Genomic DNA, 21,434 nt, shown 5'->3' with positions numbered 1-21,434 from the left:
CTGGGACTCTGCTCTGTCGCTGGTTGCTTTAGGGTGTGGTATCGACTATCATTTCTCATCACAGTCCCCAGGGGTCATGTCGAGTGACCTCCAGAGTAGGGTGGGAGTCCTGAGGGCATGCTCTCCCCTGGCTGTGTAGTGGCCATGCAGTGGACGTCTACATGTGTAGGAACCCCTCAAATCTTTCTGTCAAGTGTATTTTAAGAGATTAAAGTAAGATGAGCTATGAAACTGCTGCAATGTTTTTATTATATAGTAGATTGAAGAGAGGAGCCCCCAAATTATGAATATGTTAAATATTTAAGTTAAACAAATCAATGTGATTACCACCCAAAACTACAGAGTGGGTGTGGATACATCCTGACATTATTATGCAGTAGGGGAAGGGCCAAACACTCAGGGTTCCCTCTGTGACTTCTCTTTATGGAAAGTTCCAGAATAGGCAACACGCCTCGGTGGCAGAGGCGGGAAGGGGAAGGGGCTCGAGGGGGGTTCTGGGCCTGGGTATTCTGTGTCATGATCTGAGTGCTGGTCATCAACATCAGTGAAAAACCCTCCAAGCTGCTAGGCTTCAGGTGTGTGCAGGTAACTGAGGGCATGTAATTCCTCAGTAAAAGAAAGCAGGGTTGTGCTGGCTATGTGTGTGCCTTCGCAGGTGGTCACACATGTGGGTGGTGAACACAGCAATGGATGGATGGGTGGATGGACCCATTTAGGGCATGATGCTGTCCTCCTGGTCTTCATGGGCTGAAACCTCACTGGATGATGACATCAGAGTCCCTGCAGGAGTTGATGGCAGCCAGCCAGGCCCAGGCCACAGGGCCCTGTGAGAGCCTGCCTCACTGTCCACTCTGGACCACAAGTCTGCTCTCAGAAACACCAGCAGCCTTCCGATGCCATCCTGGCCACGTGGTCCGCCCACTCACTGTAGCCGCCCTCATAACTGTAATTGGGCTCCAGGTCGATTATCTCACCCATTTATCCGCCCAGAATCCAGGCCTCCTGACCCAGGGGACAAAACACGAGGCTCCCACTGGTTAATTGCTTCCCCGTTTGGCAGGTTGTTTTGCTAGTGAGGGCTGAGTGTGTCTCCCTGGGGATGAGCCGGGAGGAGCTGCAGCCACAGTGGTGGGATGAACAAACATCCCAAGGTCCAGATGCTGCCTCCCCAAGCGGAGGCCTCAGAGCAGCCTGGGACGGGCCCTTCTGGGGTGCGGCCAGCTGGCTTAGTGTGTGCTGACACCTTGCTCTCCCACCTTCCCATCCACTGTGCCCAGCTCCACCCTCAGCAACCCTGGCCTCCACTCTGACCCCTGCTGGTCCCAGTTCCTGCCCTCTCCCAGCTGGGGGAACCCTAAGCCAGAACCCTTGGCTTGCAGCGCACTGCTGACTGCAGTCTGCTCATGGGCAGGGGCTAGAACCACTCAAAGAGAGAAAACCTAGGACCCCCAGCAAAACCCACTGCCCAGAACCACACAGGCAGGGCCTGAGCTCGCAAAGAGCCTCCATGGATGGACTGCCAATGGTAAAACTATCCTCAGCAGCTTGGGCCATTCTCAGCTCCTTCTAAGCTCCCCAGATTCCTGGATCTCCCGGAATTCCTGGATTTCTGGGCCTGAGCAGCACCCCCCACCTACAGCTTATCCAGTAGATCTGGGAATTCCACACCCACCTGCCCCGCACCAGTACCCACACCCACTCCCCTGGTCTCTCACTCTTCCTCTTGTCCAAGTTCTGTTGATTTTGTTGCTCTTCTTCAAGAGTTGAGTTTTGAATATATTCACCATGCCAGTTCTTAATTTTTCCCTCTTTGGTTACATCTGATTTAGTCCCTGTCTGAGCCCTTGTCTGAGCCCCTGAGCCTCTGTTGATTCTGTAGCTATTTTTTGAGCTTTTTGAGCCATAAACTCAGATAATTTACTTTCACTCTTGATTTTCAAATAAGTGCATTTAAGGTCTTAACTGTTCCTTCCTGAAACTTCCAGCCACATCCCTGAGGCTGTGACTTGGACCCTCTCATTGTCTTGTTCTAGCTGCCCCAGTGCAGGTCTCTGCAGAGGTAGAGGGCATGGAAACACGCACAGCCCCCCGCTCTGGGCATTCCCTAAGTGGCACTCAGCCCGCAGGTCTCTCTTGCTCTGAATCCTAGGCAGTGGGGGCCCTGGACCTGGTGCTAACCGGAAACCCAGGGCCAGCGACTGCTCTGCCCCTGGAGACACGGCCCCTCCCCGTTGGTCCTCTTGCCCAGGAAACTAGATCCAGAGTAAAGACAGGATCCAGAGTAAGGACAGAAGCCCCCCATCCACGAAGGGCTGAGGGCGGGGGTGGGGACCAGTGTCCTGCCCTGGATACCACTTGGGCTCCCTCCCAGCTGGTCAGGGGAACAGTCAGTCACTCACGTCCCAGGCAGACACCTGGGCCCACTGAGGTATTTCCTGTCCTCTTCCGGTGCATGGCCGCCTCTTAACAGCACTCTTCCGGTGCTGGGGGTGGAGTGTGGCTGCAGTGATGGAGCTGCCTTGGGAAGTTGCTGAGACCCCCTTGGTGGTGTGATGGATGCTCACTGCTGTGAATATTCCATGTCTGAGAACCACGTGTCACCTCTGGACCTTGTTGTTGGGGTGGGTACACAATCACACATACACCACATAACGTGCGTACATAGATGTGCATATTATACATCCTTTATTACACAAATATGTATTATACATACTGTACCCAAATAAATATATTGCACACAATCTATATATAGACAAATATGTGTGGAAGTGAGACATAATGTACATGTATAACATGTATTTATATATTAATATGCACATGTATTTATAAATACACACCACCCTTATGGCAGAAAGTGAAGAGGAACTAAAAAGCCTCTTGATGAAAGTGAAAGAGGAGAGTGAAAAAGTTGGCTTAAAGCTCAACATTCAGAAAATGAAGATCATGGCATCTGGTCCCATCACTTCATGGGAAATAGATGGGGAAAAAGTGGAAACAGTGTCAGACTTTATTTTGGGGGGCTCCAAAATCACTGCAGATGGTGATTGCAGCCATGAAATTAAAAGATGCTTACTCCTTGGAAGGAAAGTTATGACCAACCTAGATAGCATATTGAAAAGCAGAGACATTACTTTGCCAACAAAGGTCCATCTAGTCAAGGCTATGGTTTTTCCAATGGTCATGTATGGATGTGAGAGTTGGACTGTGAAGAAGGCTGAGCGCCAAAGAGTTGATGCTTTTGAACTGTGGTGTTGGAGAAGACCCTGGAGAGTCCCTTGGACTGCAAGAAGATCCAACCAGTCCATCGTAAAGGAGATCAGTCCTGGGTGTTCATTGGAAGGACTGATGCTGAAGCTGAAACTCCAGTACTTTGGCCACCTCATGCGAAGAGTTGACTCGTTGGAAAAGACTCTGATGCTGGGAGGGATTGGGGACAGGAGGAGAAGGGGACGACAGAGGACAAGATGGCTGGATGGCATCACCGACTTGATGGACATGAGTTTGAGTGAACTCCGGGGGTTGGTGATGGACAGCGAGGCCTGGCATGCTTCGATTCATGGGGTCGCAAAGAGTCGGACACGACTGAACGACTGAACTGAACTGAACTGAACTGAACTGAACTGAAGCACATGTAATATGTAGGTAAGGGGCTTTCCTGGTGGCTCAGATAGTAAAGAATCTGCCTGCAATGCAGGACACCTGGGTTCAATCCCTATCTCGGAAAGATCCCCTTGGAGAAGGGAATGGCTATCCACTCCAGTATTCTTGCCTGGAGAATTCCATGGACAGAGGAGCCTGGCAAGCTACAGACCACGTGGTCGAAAAGAGTCAGACATGACTGAGCAACTAACAGTTTCACAATATTTAGGTAAACATGCTCACAAACACTGCATAGAATGACCTCAATCCTGTTGATTGCGTTATTCAAATTTTGCCCTATTTTTTGTTAGCTCCTTGATTTCTAAAAGAAAAATCTTAAACATTACTGTGAGTTTGCCCATTTCTCCTGGAACTTCTATCAATTTTGCATTTCATATTTTAAAAGATATGATGCTAGATGGAAGTTTGTGTTCAGTTGAGTCTTGACTCTTGTGACCCCATGGACTATAGCCTGCCAGCCTCCTCTGTCCATGGGATTCCCTAGGTAAGAATCCTGGAGTGGGTTGCCATTTCCTTCTCCAGGGGATCTTCCTGATCCAGGGATTGAACCCACTCCTCCCACATTGGCAGGTGGGGTCTTTACCACTGAGTCACCTGGGAAGATGGATAGCAGTTCACAAAACTGCTACCTTCTTAATGGATTGGTACTTTTTCCCGCTCAAATTCCCATTTGTTCTTAGAAGGACAAACTCAAACCTTAAGTTCTGTCCTCTGCTGGACCTGCGCCCACACCTTTTCCTTGGAGACTGTTTGGTAGGCTGACTCCCTATTGTCAGCTAAAACATGTCTCTTTGGGGTGATAGAGGAAAATATACAGAAAAGAAGAGAAATTTCTCGTTATCTTTTATCCCCATATGAGACTCACACTTTGTGTGTGGCATAATTGCTAATACGTTTTGATTATTTCCTGCCATCTTATTCCATGTGAGGCATCTTCTACTGCTATTTTCTCTCTTTGACTAAGTTTCTGCTTGGTTCCTTTGGTGGTTTGATGTTATTCCTTTCTCTCCATCCTCTGGAGGTTACCTGGGCTGTGATATACATTTGCAGGTCTCCCTGCCTGCATCCTTCCCCCAGCACTGTGATGGTCAGCATCTGTTTCTTCCTGTGACAAGAGGAGACCTTATCTCTACTTGTATTGGCTGCGTTCATTCCTCTGCCAGCTCCCAGGGACACAAGCTGGGATTTCTACAAGAACGATCATTAAAGTTTCTTTTTGCATCATGCCTCAACAGTGGTAAAACTTAGCCCTACATTTAGTAGTTTCTTTGCTTCCACAGAGCTCAGTCTATGTATGAAACAGGTCCTTCCCTCTCATGTTCTCTGCCTGCCTTTTGTCTGTAGAAAAACGTTAGCCATGAACAAGTTTAATCAGAGAAGTGAAAAAATAGAAAAGCAGAGGCAAACAGTCAAATGGGATAAAACAAAAATAGTCAGGAAGCTGAGTCAAGGACCTTTCATTCTTCCTCTAGTGCTATAGAGAATATTCTGAGCCATCTCCTGTGAGCTGTCCTGCAGATACTGAAACCCCTACCAGGTGGAGAAGTTAACTATTGATGCATAATGACCAGAGTGTAGCTATGACATAAGCTGCCACAGTTCCAAGAACTGGCCTCAAGGAAATGGGAACAAGCCGACCCTGGAACTGAAGATTCATGTACTTGAGACAATCAGGGTGACGCTGCTCAAACCACTGAAGACCAATCATCAGATGACAGTCAGAGCTGACTGCTGTTTCTGTGTGGAGTCCCTCCCTCTGTCCATGAACGCTCTTGCCACTGCTTGTCAGTAACGTGGGGGAAGTCAGCTTTTGGACGGGTGTCCACCCTTCCCCCCACCCCTGTTGCTAGCATCCAAAATAAAACAAACTTTCCTTTCCACCAAGCTGGCGTCTTTATTGTTTTTCGAGCAGTGAGCAACTAGACCCCACTTTTGATTACATGTGTGTTTGTGTGATGGACTAAATGTCTGTGTTGTTGTTTAGTTGCTAACTCACATCCAACTCTTTTGTGACCCCAACGGACTACAGCCCATCAGGCTCCTCTGCCTATGGGATTTCCCAGGCAAGAATACTGGAGTGAGCATTTCCTCCTCCAGGGGATCTTCCTGACGCAGGGATCAAGCCCACGTCTCCTGCACTGCAGGCAGATTCTTTACCATTGAGCCACCAGGGAAGCCAGATGTTTGTGTCCTGTTTGTGTTGGACACCTGTTTGTATCCCTTCCCCAAATCCTTATGTTGAAGCTCCAATCTCATGCGGCTGTATTTGGAGCAAGGGCCTCTAAGGAAGTAAGGTTAAATGAAGTCATAGGGTGGGGCCCAGACATAGCAGCATTAGTGCCCCTGTAAGAGGAGAACTAGAGACCCTTCGTTCCCTGCACACTCCGAGGAAAGACCACATGAGGAGGTGGAATGAGGCGGCCACCCTGCACACTCCAAGGAAAGACCACATGAGGAGGTGGAATGAGGCGGCCAGGGACAAGCCGAGGCAGAGGCTTCAGCAGGAACCACCCTACCCACACCTGACCTCCACTCCCAGCCTCTAGAACTGTGGGAAAGTGAGTGGTCCGGCTGTGGTCCTTTGTTACGTAGCCCAAGCTAACTAAGACAGTGTGTTTCGCTTTTCTGTAATTCTTCTTTGACAAGTTCTTTCGGAAAGGATGCATGAGAAGCACGTTTCAGACAGTAAAGAATCTGCCTGCAATGCGAGAGACCCGGGTTTGATCCCTGGGAGGGGGAAGATCCCCTGGAGAAGGGCATGGCCACCCACTCTCGTATTCTTGCCTGGAGAATTCCATGGATAGAGGAAGAGTGAGTTACAGTCCATGGGGTCACAGAGAGTCGGACACGACTGAGCGAGTAACTTTCTCTATGAGTTTTAAATGTCTTTATTTGGTGCTGCCACTTAAGCGCTAGTTTGGCTGGATCTGTAATACTAGATTTAAAAAACAAACAAGTACCCCACAGTGTCTGAGCACCTGCAGGGTAGGGGCAGGGGAAGGCATGAGCGGTTGAGCCCCAGGTTGGAGGCTGGAGCTGGGGCCTAGGAAAATGAGGAAGAGGGAAGGGAGGGGTGTGTGTGTGTGTGTGTGTGTGTTGGGAAGGTTGTTGATTGGAGGAGCAGTCATGAGTTTGGACTGGGGGCTGTAGGGTGTCCACGGGAGATCCCCTTGGGCCCCGGGAAGCTTGACTTTGGCTGGAAGAGGTCTTGTGACTCAGACACAATCCCCCACCACTGCTCATGTCTGCAACTCCATCTGAGGGACAAACAAGGGACCAGTGACGCTGGTGGGGAGGGTGGGTTTGGTGCGGGGTTTGCACAGCATCCGAAGGCTGCAGATGGTCTGTGAGTTACTGATGCTAACCTGGGGGGCCCCTCAGTCCACATCCATGACCCACTCCTCCCTGGAGGAGGGAGGAGGGGGCACCACGTGCAGGAGAGGTCCCACCCCCGGTGCTTCTGCGTCCTCCCCGCCTGGACCCGGAGCAACACACAGGCAGAGACCTCTGCAACTCAGGAGGAGGTGGGAGCTTGCCCTCCTGCCCCACCACGGGGCTCAGCCCTGACATGGGAACTGGAGTCCCAGGCTGCCCCAGGCCAGGTGAGGGTCCGAGTTCAGGCACAGTGGAGGCCCTCTTGGGGCCGTGGGCCTGAGGAGGAGGCCACAGGAAGCGCTGACTCTCCAGGGAGCGCTGGCCTAGGGCAGATGCACCGCTGGTGGTGGACGTGCTGCTCAGAGGATGTGGCCAGGAGGGCATCCACAGGCCACCAGCAGGCTCGGGAGAGGCAGTGTTGGCTGGCGGAGTTCCAGTGTCCACCTTGACCCTGAGGCCCTGCCTCATGGCCGGAGCCTGCCTGTGCCCTGCTCAACTCTTCTCCCAGAGTACCCCAGTGCCTCCAGTTCATGAGCTGGCCATGAGGGGCAGACACTCCCAGTGGGCCGTAGATGGACCAGCCCCGCCGGCCCCCACAGGGCGACACAGGCTGCGTCTCCGGTCAGTAGTAGGCCCCCAACAAGGCGGCCACTTTCTGGAGGATGACCTTGTGGTTGTCACACAGGGAGATGCGCTCATCCACCACCTGCCAGCGAATGGCCATCCCCTCGTCATAAGAGTGCAGATGCTGCGGAAACAAAGGTGAGTCCTGAGTCCCTCCCGAGTGGCCCTGCCCTCACCCCACACCCCAAACCCGTAGATGGCAGGAGGGTGGTGGGGACCCCAAGGCCTGGCTCCCAGCCCTGCTACAGACTGGCTAGTGACCGCTGCCTTTGTACTTCTCCTGAATGGTGCTAAGATCACCCCCTTCAGGCACAAATCAGAAAATGCTTGTGAAGCCCCAGAAACTTTCAAAAGCATCGGGGGTGGGTGGGTACAGCCTTATTCTACAGTTTTCTGTCTTGCAGACAAGGCCTGGGTTTTGTTCCCTGGGACTTCCTGGCCCAGTTCCAGATTTGGGGTCTGTAGGGGGATCAAAGTACACGGACGATATCCCAATAAGAGCGCATGAACCAGCCTCACCTGAGCACGAGCCTGGAGGCCCCAGGGTCCCCCTCTGCCCCACCCACCTGCTGCTGCCCTCTGGCCTCTTCTGGTTGCCCCCACGGACCCTCTGGTACAACTCAAACCCCACAGCCCCCTTCTCTGGTCCTGGCCAGCTCTGGCCTCAGGCCAGGGAACCCCTCAGACCCCTCCCTGCAGGCCCCAGGGCCCCTCCAGAGCACCGATGACCCCAGCTCCTGTTCCTCCAAGCCTGAAACCCAGGCCACATACAGAGTTCAGCCTCTTGAGCTCCACATCACTTTGGTCTGGGAAGTGGATGCTCACGGCCACCGTCTCGATCCAGGCATTGTCCGTGTTCCTGGGGTCATCCATGTATCCTTTGTATACCTAGGAGATAGCAAAGGTGTGATGGACCTCCGATCCCCTGGTTTTCTCCCAGAGGGAGGGCCCCAAGCCTTTTCTGGGTCTGGGCCACTGTGAGCACAGCTGTCCACCATGCCTCAGCCCCACCTGGCCTCTCCCTGCCTTGTCCTTCTGCCCCCAGCACAGCCTTCAACTTGACTGACCCATCATAGGAGCCCACAGCCTCGCTTGTCACCCTCTTGGTCTTTGGCCTGGCATCCAGACCTGCCTCGACTGCTCTTGGAAGGATTAAAAAGGACGGGTGGACCTCCAGACAGTAGGATAAGTGAAAGAAGCCAGATACTGAAGGCCGCACGCTAAATGATTCCACCGACAATAAATGTCCAGAACAGGCAAATCCACAGAGACAGAAGGCAGCCTCGTGGGCGCCAGGGCTGGAGGGGGTGACTGCTCAAGGGTACAGACTCTCTTTTGGGGGTGACAGCACATTCTTGAGCTAGACAGAGGTGGGGACCATACCAAACTGTCTATGCACCAAATGCCACTGAACTGCTCACTTCAAAAAGGCTCATATATATTATTTAGATTTAACCTCAACAAATAAAGTTTAATTGTTTTTTACTAAGTAGAGAAAAGAGAGACGGCGATGCTCCCTCAGGGGCTGCAGCGGACAAACCACGCAGAACTGCTGGGTTTGTAGGTCAAGCCATAAATATCAGCAATTGCCTACTTTATCCTGAGATGCAACAGAGGCAGAACCAGCGACTCAGACACCCACTTGAAGGACTGCTTAAATAAATCACGGCACGGAGTGCTATGTGGTTGTGAAAAAGAGCAAGGTGGATTCGGAAATACAGACCTAAAACTACGGCTTTTGCAAATTCACTGAAAAAGCAAGTTATGTGTTTGTGCCCAGCTGTGCTCAGGGCAAGAGTGAATGTGAGCCAGACACCAGGCCTGCCCTGGCCCAAGAGCCCTCCTTGATCTCAGGAGAAAGCCCAGACAGGGAAGGAAGGCGAGGGGCCCAGAGCCAGGCCACATGGTCCCAGTTCTCCCTCCAGGAGCTGTGGGCAGTGAGCTCGGAGCAGGCTCCCCACCCGGCTCCTGCAGCCTGCCCAGCAGCCAGCACGGCCACACACCCCAGGGCCCAGACGCACAGGTGGGAACAAAGTGGAAGAGCCACCTCACCTCCATGCCCTGAGTCAGCAGTCTCTCAAAGGAAGACCAGAATTCTCTTCGCAGGACCTGCTTTAGCTTCCGGGGCAGCATCTCTCCCGGCTCCCGGGAGCCCTGAGCAGAGAGGGAGGTGGGGGCAGGTGGGCAGGGCGGTTTGGGACCTGTGTCCTCTGGCCACCCACTCGGCATGGGCAGCAGGCCAGCCCCCTGGAGCCTCAGGCAGATGAGCCTCTGGCAGCAGCTGCCTCGGGGCCAGAGTGACATTGCCCAGAGCCCACTGTCCATGTCAGCCCATGAGGCCAGGTGTCACAGCCTTTGAGGGGTACTGGGCACCATGAGGGAGCCAGCGCCCTGAACTCTGCCACTCTGCCACCTGCGCCTTGTGTGTGCGCATGCCCACCCCACCTCCAGCCTTGGCTCCAGTGCCCTGGGCTCCTGGCCACTCCTGACGCACCCTGCCCTGGACACGGGCCTGCACCTGTACTCCCCTCTGCACCCGTCTAGGGCGCCTTTCATCCACACCACATCTACTGCTCCAGCCTGGGAGACTCCCTGCCCTGCACTGCCTGGGGTGGCGGGAACTTCAGCTGTCCCTCAGGGGACATTGCTCGGAAGATGTCAAGAGAGACTGGAGAGGGAGGTTGAAGGGTGCTGAAGAATCCTCGGAGGGAGACGGCCCAGCCTGGACTCACCTTCCCTCACCTGGAGGGCACGGCGGTTATGGCTGCAGGAGCCGGACCATCCAGAGCCCTGGAATCCTGGCTGGGGTCTGAAGACCCTCAGGGGGTCTGCCCCACACACACTCATTAACTTGCTGCCCCACCGGGTGGATGCCGGGAAAACCCAGCAGCTTCGTGCTGAGCTGGGGTAGTTTATGGACTCCAGGGGCAGACTCAGGGGAGGGGCCCCTCAGAGCTGCACCAGGACACTGGCCTGGGGCCTGTGGGTGCACCGTCCTCCTGTCTGGACCTGTCTGTTCTGACCCCAGAGTAATGACAGGGTTTGGGAGAGCAAAAGGCAGATGGACGGGTCAGAATCCGAGTGGTTGGGCTGCTTGGACAGGACAGGCCCAGCAGAACATGTCCCAGTTATGTCACCATGAGCCCATCAGTCCTGCAAATGGCTGCTGCTGAGGACACGTGTATGCCCTGCCCTGCCCCCAGCAACACTGTCCTGCCCTCGGGGCTCAGCTCAGGCCCCAGGGCCAGGGTAGATGCGTGTCCAAGATGGGCCCCCCAACCCTGAACTCTGCAGGGGCAGCCCCAGCCCTGAGCCTGGTGCCTGGGCCCAGCAGGTGCTCAGTCAGTGCTTACGCTCCGAAGAGCGCCTGAACCCATCTTCACAACCACCAAATGAAGAGCCGGGAGAGAGCAGTCCCTCTAAGGCAAGGACCAGCCTTTGTCATTCAGAATGGGGACAGCTTCCAAGCTGTCCAGGGCAGCGACCGCTGGTGGCTGGTGACCTGTCGGTGGCAGAGAAGGCAAGCGAGTGCAGGGCCTGGGACAGCGGGGGCCTCACCCCAGGCAACATCCAGTGCTCGGAGCGGCCACGTTTCACCACCAGCACCTCCAGCATCTTCTTGACGTTCTTCCTGCAGATGGCACCATCCAGGCTCCGCCTCCAGCTACAGAAGGATGCGAGGGGAAGGGTCAGCCTGCCCCTGCCCCTGCCCCCGCCTGGGAGGCCACCTGCTAGGCCACTAGCACCTGCTCCAGGGGAGAGGAACCATCTGCTCCCGTAACCTCCAGTCTGACCAGAACGGGTCAGCCTTGTTGGACAGTATTTTTCTACCGAAAGCCTTAAAGAAGCCCATGCCCAGGACCCATTCCTTCCCGCTCTGTCACTCTGGAAGTGAAGGGTGAACTGGTATGGATATTTGTCTGCATAGTGACAAAGTCCTCCCCAAGGGGCCTCTGAAGGAGGGAACCCACCGGGAAGTGAGGCAGCCTGTGGGGAAGAAGGGTTTGGGCTCTCCTGGGGGCACCCACATTCATCCCCTGCCCCACCACGGGGTAGGGTGCTGGGCGACACTGTGCTCATCAGGGGCTACTCACCGGGTGATCACAGGCTGCAGCGTGTGATTGGGGCCGAAGTAGCTAAGGTCCCCACGGCCACGCAGTCCCGTGCGACCCATGGGGTTCCTAGGTAGAGAGGGGTCAGCTCAGCCCACTGCCAGTGGCTGGAGACCCCAGCCAGGGCAGCAGGCAGGGGCTCTGCAGGGGCTATGTGCCAGCTCTAGCCAAAGCTGCCCTGGCTCAGGGTTCTTGGAGCCCAGGTAGCTCCCCTGGACAGGACCAGGGAGGAGGCCCAGACCAGACCCCAGAGCCCAAGGGCCCCTTGACCAGGCTGGGTGACTGCGTCATGCATTGGGCCTGTCCAATGCAAACCCCATCCCTCGGGGGCTCCAGGGTGGGCAGCAGCTACCTTGGGGTGGGCTGGAGAGGAAAGGGGCCTCTGGGAGCAGAAACCAGCCCCACCCAGACGTCCCTCCAAAGAGCGCCTGACTGACTCTGGCACTGTGCCCAAGGGCCTCCGCCGCCTGTGAGCATCGACGGCCCCCTGCTCTGCCTGTGACTCTCGGCTTGCCTGTGAGCTGGCATCAACGGCCCTCTCCTCTGCCTGTGACTCTCAGCCGGCCTTTGGGCTGGCATTGACGGCCCTCTCCTCTGCCTGTGACTCTCGGCCCTGCTCTATTCCTGCACACCGTATCCCCCCGCCCATCCCCTCCCCCATCCAGGGCTGGAGACGCTCCTGGTCACCTCAGTTTCCCTGCCCCACTCATCTCTACCACCCCATCCCGCAGCTTCTACCCCAGTGGTCACCCCTCCCTGCTCCAGAACATTCCCAGAGGCCCACCACCCACCTCTTCCACAGGCAGTTACCCTCAACGACCACCTGCTCCATGGGGTCTCCAAATCCCAGGTGACTGATCCTGTCCCCAGCCTCCGGCCTGGTGGTGCAGCCTCCCCAGCGACCCTCAGACCCCAGGCCAGCACACAGTAGGCATCCACCAAGCGCCTGCTGGGCCTGACGCCACGGGTCCCCTTTCATCTCTGTGTTGATTCCACACCTGTGCATGGGGCATACTGTCCCTACAGCACAGACCTGGGAATGTAAGCCCAGCAGCCCTTTAACATCGTCCCTGCTTTATTCTCACAATGGGGTCCACGTTTTACCCTGTCCACGTTCTACACTTCAGGAATGGAGGTCCTAAAGGTTGTGTCAGAGAACCAGGGCACAGTACCCAGGCCAGCAGGGCCAGCCCATAGTCCCCACCCCTCCACACGTGTCCAGGGAGACTGCCAAGCGTGGGCCTCCGGGGCTGGTAAGAAAGTACTTTATGCTGATGTTTCTTTCCTCTATACTTTGTTTGTTTTTATCAGAAAAATTTTAATCAACCCTGAAAGTTCATTGGAAGGACTGATGCTGAAGCCGAAGCTCTAATACTTTGGCCACTTGATGCAAAGAGCTTGAAAAGACCCTGATGCTGGGAAAGATCGAGGGAAGGAGGAGAAGGGAAGCAGAGATGAGACGGTTGCACGGCATCACTGACTCAATGGACGTGAGTTTGGGCAAACTCCAGGAGATAATGAAGGACAGGGAAGCCTGGCATGCTGCAGTCCATGGGGTCCCAAAGAGTTGGACATGACTGAGAGACTGAACAACAAATCAGAAAAACACCAGCTTTGTTGGAGAGGAAGCCTGACCCCAGGAGGAAACCGCAGAGGTGGCTGAGGAGGGCTGGAGAAGGGCGGGGGGAGGGTACACTCACAGAGGGAGCCCGTCCCGCACTGCGTAGACTCCATGGAAGCTGCGCCGATCCAGTGGTCCATCCACTGCATTGTAGCTGATCCTGGACAGAGGTTCCAGGGCACTGGAAGGGAGAGGAGAGGTTGCATCCCCAACAGAGACGGCAGGAGGCAGAGCAGCCACAGTGATCCTGTCCACACAGAGGTTCCTCCCCGGGCACAGGCGCCCCCCGCCACATGCCTCCCAGCATGTCCCAGCCCCCAGGGAGGATGGGGCGCCCACCCAGGCAGGAAGCAGGGGTACTCACTCCCCCACGGGGTCCACCAGGTCCTTGTCCTTCCTGTCGGCCGTGTAGAAGGGCGGGTTGTACACAAGGAACTCCGTCTGCGGGACACAGGGACTCAGACGGTCACCACCCCAGGCTGGCCGTCACCCAGGACAGCTGACTGCAGAGCCCTGGGAGGGCCCAAAGGACACGGAAGTCCGAGCTGAGCTGACCTCAGGACACACACACCTGGGCCAGCCGTGGTCAAGGGGGGTCTCCCCAGGCGGGAGGAAGGGGGGCTGGGCTGGGCTGGACTCCAGAGGGAGGAGTCCCCTGGCAGAGACTGGGGAGGAGTGACAGCCGGGATGTGCCAGGAAAACCAGAGAGAAGGCCTGGGGTGGGGGGCACACCCCCAGGCCTCCTCCTTCGCTCCCTCTCACTCTCCACCTCCATCCTCCTCAGCATTCAGAAAGGGGCTAGGGGCTGTTCTCTGGGGACGGGGGCTTGAGGACAAGCGGGGCAGTGGGCCCTGTGTGGATAGCAGCCCCGGTGTCCAGGTTCATGGCCCAGCTTCACCCCTCGGGTCTCACGGACCACGCTTTCCTCTTCATCTGTCCCTCGTGGCCCATCGGGGCTGTGGTGGGCTCAGCCACCCTGGGGCCCAGACCACTCCCCCCAGGACTCTGGGCCCCTGCAGCCTGGTGGGTGAGGCCAGGACAGGCACTCACTTCCCAGGGCACCTTCTCGTTGGGCACCGGGAATCTCAGGACAGAGCAACTCGGGTAGAGCAGGTGCCGGGCATTCACGTGGTAGGCGTCACCTGGGTCCTCTGCCTTCGATCCGCTGTCCAGCTCAGGGTCCCGCCCCACTGAGGCCTTCTGGGGTGCTGGGAATGGAGACAGGGACAGGGCCACCCTCTGAGGTCCTTTCCCCCAAACTTCCGGGCCGCCTCCACCTCCCTGAGCCCAGTTTGAAAGTCAGCCCCAAAGAGAGCACCCTCCCCAGGGTTCCCATCACTGCAGCCCAGGAGGACCAAGGCCTGGGCTCAGGCCCCCGTTGCCTGGGGCAGCTCCCAGCAGAGCTCTTAGTTTTCAGCAGGATGCACAAGCCCTTCCAGAAGCCTGCCCGGATGAAAGGGCAGACGTCTCCTTCGGGGCCAGCAACAGCCCAGGAGGGTTGCTTGTGACCATTTCTTGGCCAGCTGCAAATCTGGGAGCAAAGACGTGCTTTCTGTCACCCAGTCAAAGTGACTGGGTCTCAGGTCTGCTGGACCTGATGCACACGGGGAGGTCAGGGGGCCTGGGCCAGGCTACCTCTTGAATTCCCCAGCCTGGTCAAGCCTTGGGACTTGGCCACGCTCAGCACATATAGCCGTGGGGTGGGTCAAGCATCCCAAGGTGCTGGGGCTGCTCCTCTCCACTCCACAGACACCCGGACACAAGAGAGCGCAGGTGGGTAGAGACCAGCCGCTGGCACAGCCACCCACTCACCCAGAGTGGGGACACCTTCTTCTGAGCCAAAGCCACTGTCCCTCAGGGCCTTCACAATCCAGTGCAATGCTGTGGCTGTCTGGGCCACCTGGAACGCACGTTCAAAACAAGATTGGTCAATAGGTGCCCGCACATGGGATGCCCTGCTCCCCACCCCCTCTCCCCCAGGCAGCCACCCGACACCCGGGGCTTGGCCAGAAGGGCCATCGGAACCGTGCCCAGAAACAGAGGTCCCAGCCCGGAGCCCACCTGCTCCTCCAGGGAGGCCAGTCTCTGCTCCACGGCGCCCGACTGCTTCAGACGTGCCGTTTCCAGCAGGCGCACCATGGTGTCCGCCCTGCAAAAGGACACAGCTGAGTCCCGCGGCCAGCCAGGGGTCTGGGCGTGAGTGGAGAGAGCCTGGTGCCCTTTGCAGGCAGGCAGCTTATCACATCCAGCAGCACAGGCTCCTTCGGCTCTAGTTGCAGGCCTCTTCCTCTTGATTTGAATGGATTTACACTCTACGGTTCCATAGAGAATGAGCACCGCCTAGTGGCCCAGGGGGAAGATGGGCCACCAGCGATGCCCCAGGCTCACAGGGCCACCCGATAGCCCAGGGGTGTGGCCAGACCAGAGGTGCAGGTGTGCAGAGCACACGCACCTGGTTCCTCACCTCTATATGCCTACAGGCTGTCAGTCACAAACTCAGGAAGGACAGAGCGGCCTCTGGGCAGAGGAGGGGACACTGCCTCCGGGCACCGGTGGGGACTTTGGAAGGAGGAGGGGACACTGTGGTTTGGGAAATGTTTGCTGGTTTTGGTCTTAGTTTGCTACAATGTAGGAATTGCACCCAAGTGGGCCTGTGTTCATAGGAAGAACACTTCCACAGCCAAGCATCCATCCAAACACCCTGGTCTTTTTCCCCGGCGTTTCTAAGCCGCTTTCTCCCAGAGCCTCCTGCTCCACAACAAAGTGACAGGCATTTCGGGGACCACAGGGCTGCAGCGTCAGCCCTGCCGAGATCCCCGGCCCCGTACTTGTCACTGACGTCCTGGATCTTCTGCTCCGGCCTCTGCTTCTGCTGGAGCTGCTGTTCCTGCAGGTAGTTCTCCTTCAGGTAGATCTCCCAGGACAGGAGGGCCGCCTCTTCGTTCTTCTCTAGCTTGTTCTCTGTCCGGGGAGGGGAGCCTCTGACCCACCGGGGGCCCCGCAGGGAGGGGCGGAAGAGCCCATCCATGCCCAACCCCAGTGGGCTGGCGGCAGTCCGGGAGCCTGAGCGGACTGCATGTCCCCTCCCCAACCCTGAGCTTCCAGGATGCTCAGAGGAGCTGCCCCCCAATCCCAGCTGCACCCCAGACATGGCTCTGGGGATGAGGGAGGGACAGCTTACTGAACTGCTTATGCCGCTTGGCAGGGATCTTCAGCACGACCCTCTTGATGAAGAGGTGCAGGTGGCTGAGGAGGATGAAGGGGGGTGGCGCGGGGGGCCTGCCCTGGTACTCCTCGATCAGGTCATGGCGCTGGAACTTCCAGATCTGGTCCGTGTGCTCCTGCACCTGCTGGAAGGTGTAGCTGCGGGGTGTGGGGAGCACTGGTTACCGCGAGCACGGGCCACGCAAGCTGGGTTATGCACAACTGTGTCGCTGCCTGAGTGTGCGCCACGACAGCCCACAAAGGCACACCAGGGAGGGCAACCCAGACACAGGAAAGGCAGCTGAGCACCCTGGGGGCCCAGAGGAGAATGAAGAAAGAAGACCCAGATTTTAGAGCCCACAAACCTCGCTAGAAAACAAAACAGACCCTCACGTGTTGGGAGATGGATGGTGTCCTGCACTGGACCCGAAAAGGGTCTGATTCCCCTAAATCTGACAAACAGAAGGGACAGTGTCTTCAACAGGCCGACATGCTCATTCTCCACATCCTGTGTCTTGTGCGGGTAGAGGTCAACTGGCCCGGATCCCTGACAGAGGTCCTCGGAGGCGGGGAGGGAGGCTGGGCAGGGCTGAGACACAGCTGCTGCCTGTCGGGCCTCTGGCCTCTGTCTATCATAGCCCAGCACCGGGGCAGGGTCTCTCACTGTTCAGAGCACACGGTAAGTCAGCAAGTGGTGACCTCATCACCCTAGCTGATGAAGAGAAGAGAAACAGTGCCCAAACTGGCCACGGGCCCCAGGGGCTCTTCTGCAGAGGCCGGGAGGAGCCTGAGGGGGTGGCGATGCCCTGAGCCACAGGGCCGGCCTCCTGGGCACCACAGTCAGGGCCGGCCCTGTGCGCCTGCTTTATATGGAGAGCAAAGACAGGTCGTCTTGCCTCACAGGATTCTCAACAAGTGTGACACGCACGCCTCCACCACCAGAGATGACCTCAGCCAAATCGCTGCCCCTCATCCACCTCCCTCTGCTGGGGTGGGAAGAGTGAGACTTCAGCGCCCCCGCCCACGGTCTCTGAGCACAGGGCCCGTGGGCTGCCCCCCAGCAGTAGCGCCCAGATTGGATGCCACAGTCACCAGGTCAGCCTGGGCTGAGCCAGGTCCTGGGTCCCAGGCTCCACGCCATCCACACCACCCTGGGGGTGGGGCAGGCAGTGGGGTGTGCACCCTGCAAGTGGCACTCACTTGAACATGGCAATGAGCAGGTTGAGCAGCAGGATGTTGGCGAAGAGTAGGTAGAGGCAGAGCAGGAGGACAGTCAGCCACTCAGGGAACACGGGCTCCTGCCGCGCCTGGTCGATCTCGGGGCACTTGGGCTTGTAGGGGTCCGTGCCGTCGGGGCTGCACTGGTCTGGTCTGAAGTTCACACCTGGGTAGGAATGAGGGGGTAAGTGAGTCCAGAAAGCCACGTGGAGTCACAGGGGCCCTTGGGCAATGACCTCGCAGGCCTGGAGCCCCACACATCTGGGTGACCTCAGCTGTCAGCTCAAGCCCGAGGGAAGCCAGAAAGGGCTGACCATCTACACCAAGCATCCTCGCGGGCAGGAAGTCCCGCTGCCAGAAAAGCCCAAGAGCCAGACCTGCACTCCAGGCTGGCACATGCCTCCCTGGGATCCAGGCACCCCACCAGGGCACTTCCTGGGGGTGTGTCATCCACAGGAGAGACTATGTCATCTAAGTCACAGGTCCTAACCCTGGGAGCAGAATGTGGCAGAAAAGACGTCAAAGAGAAAATGAACAACTGTCCTAAAGAAAAGGGAGACATCAGAAAGGAGAAGTGCTGCAGAGGCAACATAGAAACGTTGGAACATGTGACTACAAACCAAAACACAGCTCCACATTTGCAGAAAAGTAAAGGATACATAATATCACAAAACATAACTATATACTCAGTGCCTTTAAAAATCTGTAAGATAAGGCCTGCCCTGCTGGTCCAGTGGTTAGTAATCTGCCTTGCAATGCAGGGCACATGGGTTCAATCCCTGGTCCAAAAAGATTCCACATGCCTCGGGACAACTAAGCCTGTGAACTAACACTACTGAAGCCCCCACATCCTAGAGCCCGTGCTCCACAACGAAGGAAGCCAACACAGTGAGAAGCCCAAGACTGCAACCAGGGAGCAGCCTCCACTCATTCTGTCTAGAGAAAGCCTCGTGCAGCGGGGAAGACCCAGCGCAGCACTGAAGACCCAGCGCAGCACTGAAGACCCAGCGCAGCACTGAAGACCCAGCACAGCACTGAAGACCCAGTGCAGCACTGAAGACCCAGCACAGCACTGAAGACCCAGCGCAGCACTGAAGACCTGCACAGCCAAAATTAAGTACTTAAAAAAAGACATCCAGATGGGAAAGGAACAAGTATTTGCAGATGACATGATCATAGCAAATCCCCCAAAAGGCACCTAAAAACTATTAGAACTAATAAAGAAATTCATCAAGGTTTCAGAATACAAGTTCCATATACAAAATATAGTGTTTTTCTATACAGTAAACAATCCAATTAATAAAACAATTCTACTTACAACAGCATGAAAAAGAATAAAAACATTTAGGAATAAATTTAACAAAAGAAGTACAACTTACATACTGAAAAATAAAATATACTATGGAAAGAAATTAAAGATCTAAATAAGTGGAAGAAACCCCATGTTTATAATCAAAATCCTGGATATCTTTTTTGGAGAAATTGATTAGATCACCTGAAAACTCATGTGGACCCAAGGGACCCAGAGGCCAAAACAATCATGACACGTCTTTGCTACTGAACAACACCATCAGTGACAGAGACAGTAGACGACAGGTCACCTGCGTTTGGGGGGGAGGGGTGACTACTAAAGGGTGTGGGGTGACTTTTGGAACAAGCATTCTAAAATTAGATTCTGTAAATATACTAAAAACCATGGAAGTGGCCACTTTTTACAGGCGAGTTTTATGGTATGTGAATTAATCTCAGTGAAGCCGTGGCAGAGAACAAACTCTATGTTCTCTCCACTCAGAAAAGGAAGACGTATGTCTGACTGCAGTGGGAGGAACGGAGGGAATCGGGTGGCATTTAATGGGGGGGGGGGGCGGTGTCAGCTGATGCCCTGGCCACACCCCCGACCCACTTTGACCTCCCTGCAGCTGCAAGGTACAGCCCAGCTGCGGCCAGCTGATGCCTGCCCCACTCAACTGATGGGCCCCCAAGTGCACCCATCTCTTCCTTCAGGAGCCACAGCCCCAGGCAGTGCTGAGCGAGTGGGATGTGCCCAGTCCTCCCCTCCTCCAACTTCTGTGACCCTGGAGGAACCCCACAAGGGTGGCACCTCCTTTTCCACAGCTGTCAGGGCCCCTCCTACCGTCAATGTAGGTTGGGAGCTGCCCAAAGATGGTGAGATACGAGTGGTAGATGGCCCCCCGGAAGATCCACTCCACCCGCCTCTCGTTGTGGATGAGGATGGCCTGCTTGGCCACCCCGAAGGACACGACCCACACGGCCAGCAGGAAGAGGAAGAAGAAGACGTCCTTCATCTGTGGGAGGGGGGCACCAGTTGCAGCCACACCACCCCACACTGTCCCTGCCCACAGGAGGGTCCCCACGTGCCCTGCAGTGGACGAGACTCCATCAACCCTCACAGCATGGCTGCATGGAGCCAGGAGCTCCAGGGGACAGCCTAAAGGGGCGCTGGGCACCCCATGAGGAGTAGGAAGGGTCATGACCATGACCCAAGAACAGGGATCAGGAATGAGCTGTGGATATCAGGGAAGGCTGCCTGGAAGAGGCAACATTCAGGCAAGACCCGAGACAGGCATGCTAGGGTGTGGAAGCAGTATTGACTTGGGGTCCTGTGGGGTGTGCTGTGCCCCGGGGCACCTCAGGCCCCCCTTACCATGGCTCCAGGGTGCCTCAGAGCCCCCCTTACCATCCACCCTGGAGTGCCTCAGGCCCCCCCTTACCATCCTCCCCAGGGTGCCTCGGGCCCCCCCTTACCATCCGCCTCACAATGATGATCTTGGGCCCCAGCGTCTTGCTGATGGTGAAGATGTGCATGAGCCGCAGGCAGAACATGGTGAAGTCCAGGGAGAGGATGATGCGCCCGGTGTACAGCAGCGAGGGCACGAGTCTGCACGGGAGCAGGGCCTCAGCTGGCCGCCCCGGGCCTGGCCCCAGCCCCCTGCCCAGCTGCCCCAGCCCCGTGTACAGCCTGACGGGGACCAGGGCCTCAGCTGGCCACCCCGGGCCTGCCCCCAGCCCCCTGCCCAGCTGCCTGGCCCCATGTACAGCCTGATGGGGAGCAGGGCCTCAGCTGGCCGCCCCGGGCCTGGCTCCAGCCCCCTGCCCAGCTGCCCCAGCCCCGTGTACAGCCTGACGGGGACCAGGGCCTCAGCTGGCCACCCCGGGCCTGGCCCCAGCCCCCTGCCCAGCTGCCTGGCCCCATGTACAGCCTGACGGGGAGCAGGGCCTCAGCTGGCTGCCCCAGGCCTGGCCCTAACCCCCTTCCCAGCTGCTCCAGCCCCATGTACAGCCTGACGGGGAGCAGGGCCTCAGCTGGCTGCTCCAGGCCTGGCCCTAAACCCCTGCCCAGCTGCCCCGGCCGCATGTACAGCCTGACGGGGAGCAGGGCCTCAGCTGGCTGCTCCAGGCCTGGCCCCAGCCCCAGTGTGACCCCAGACCCCAAAGCACTAAAACTGGGTATAAGTTCAGGGGCAGAGCCTCCAGGAGGGCCCAGAAGCCCAGCCTCAGGCAGAGAAGCTGGGCCTCGTGGGCACCCTGGGAAGCAGCAGGCTGGCCCAGCCCTTCCTGCTCATGAAGGGGTCACAGAGGGCAGACATGTGGCTTTGATG

At 56.6% G+C, this 21,434-nt stretch overlaps 1 protein-coding gene across 2 annotated transcripts in view; it reads right to left on the bottom strand.

Annotated features, from left to right (window-relative positions):
- Nucleotides 1-6,532: 6,532 nt before the first annotated feature.
- TRPM2 (transient receptor potential cation channel subfamily M member 2) overlaps nucleotides 6,533-21,434 on the bottom strand; it is a 51,732-nt gene continuing 36,830 nt past the window's right edge. Inside the window, exons 19-33 of one of the 2 annotated variants that reach the window (XM_069566421.1) lie at nucleotides 20,581-20,713; nucleotides 19,949-20,120; nucleotides 17,797-17,980; nucleotides 16,574-16,755; nucleotides 16,221-16,353; nucleotides 15,454-15,541; nucleotides 15,205-15,292; nucleotides 14,443-14,600; nucleotides 13,757-13,833; nucleotides 13,472-13,573; nucleotides 11,754-11,840; nucleotides 11,218-11,323; nucleotides 9,712-9,813; nucleotides 8,431-8,547; nucleotides 6,533-7,783 (exon numbers count right to left, since the gene is read on the bottom strand). In XM_069566421.1, the coding sequence (XP_069422522.1) occupies nucleotides 7,658-7,783; nucleotides 8,431-8,547; nucleotides 9,712-9,813; nucleotides 11,218-11,323; nucleotides 11,754-11,840; nucleotides 13,472-13,573; nucleotides 13,757-13,833; nucleotides 14,443-14,600; nucleotides 15,205-15,292; nucleotides 15,454-15,541; nucleotides 16,221-16,353; nucleotides 16,574-16,755; nucleotides 17,797-17,980; nucleotides 19,949-20,120; nucleotides 20,581-20,713 (1,855 nt within the window). In that variant the 3' untranslated portion in view covers nucleotides 6,533-7,657. Of the gene's footprint in view, nucleotides 7,784-8,430; nucleotides 8,548-9,711; nucleotides 9,814-11,217; nucleotides 11,324-11,753; nucleotides 11,841-13,471; nucleotides 13,574-13,756; nucleotides 13,834-14,442; nucleotides 14,601-15,204; nucleotides 15,293-15,453; nucleotides 15,542-16,220; nucleotides 16,354-16,573; nucleotides 16,756-17,796; nucleotides 17,981-19,948; nucleotides 20,121-20,580; nucleotides 20,714-21,434 lie in introns of those variants that run through there. The other variant, XM_069566427.1, reaches the window with a different exon arrangement.

This window comes from Ovis canadensis, chromosome 1 (assembly GCF_042477335.2).
Source record: "Ovis canadensis isolate MfBH-ARS-UI-01 breed Bighorn chromosome 1, ARS-UI_OviCan_v2, whole genome shotgun sequence".
In the NCBI taxonomy this organism is placed as follows: domain Eukaryota; kingdom Metazoa; phylum Chordata; class Mammalia; order Artiodactyla; family Bovidae; genus Ovis; species Ovis canadensis.
Note: the sequence above shows the minus strand (reverse complement) of the source record. Positions and strands in the feature narration are given on the sequence as shown.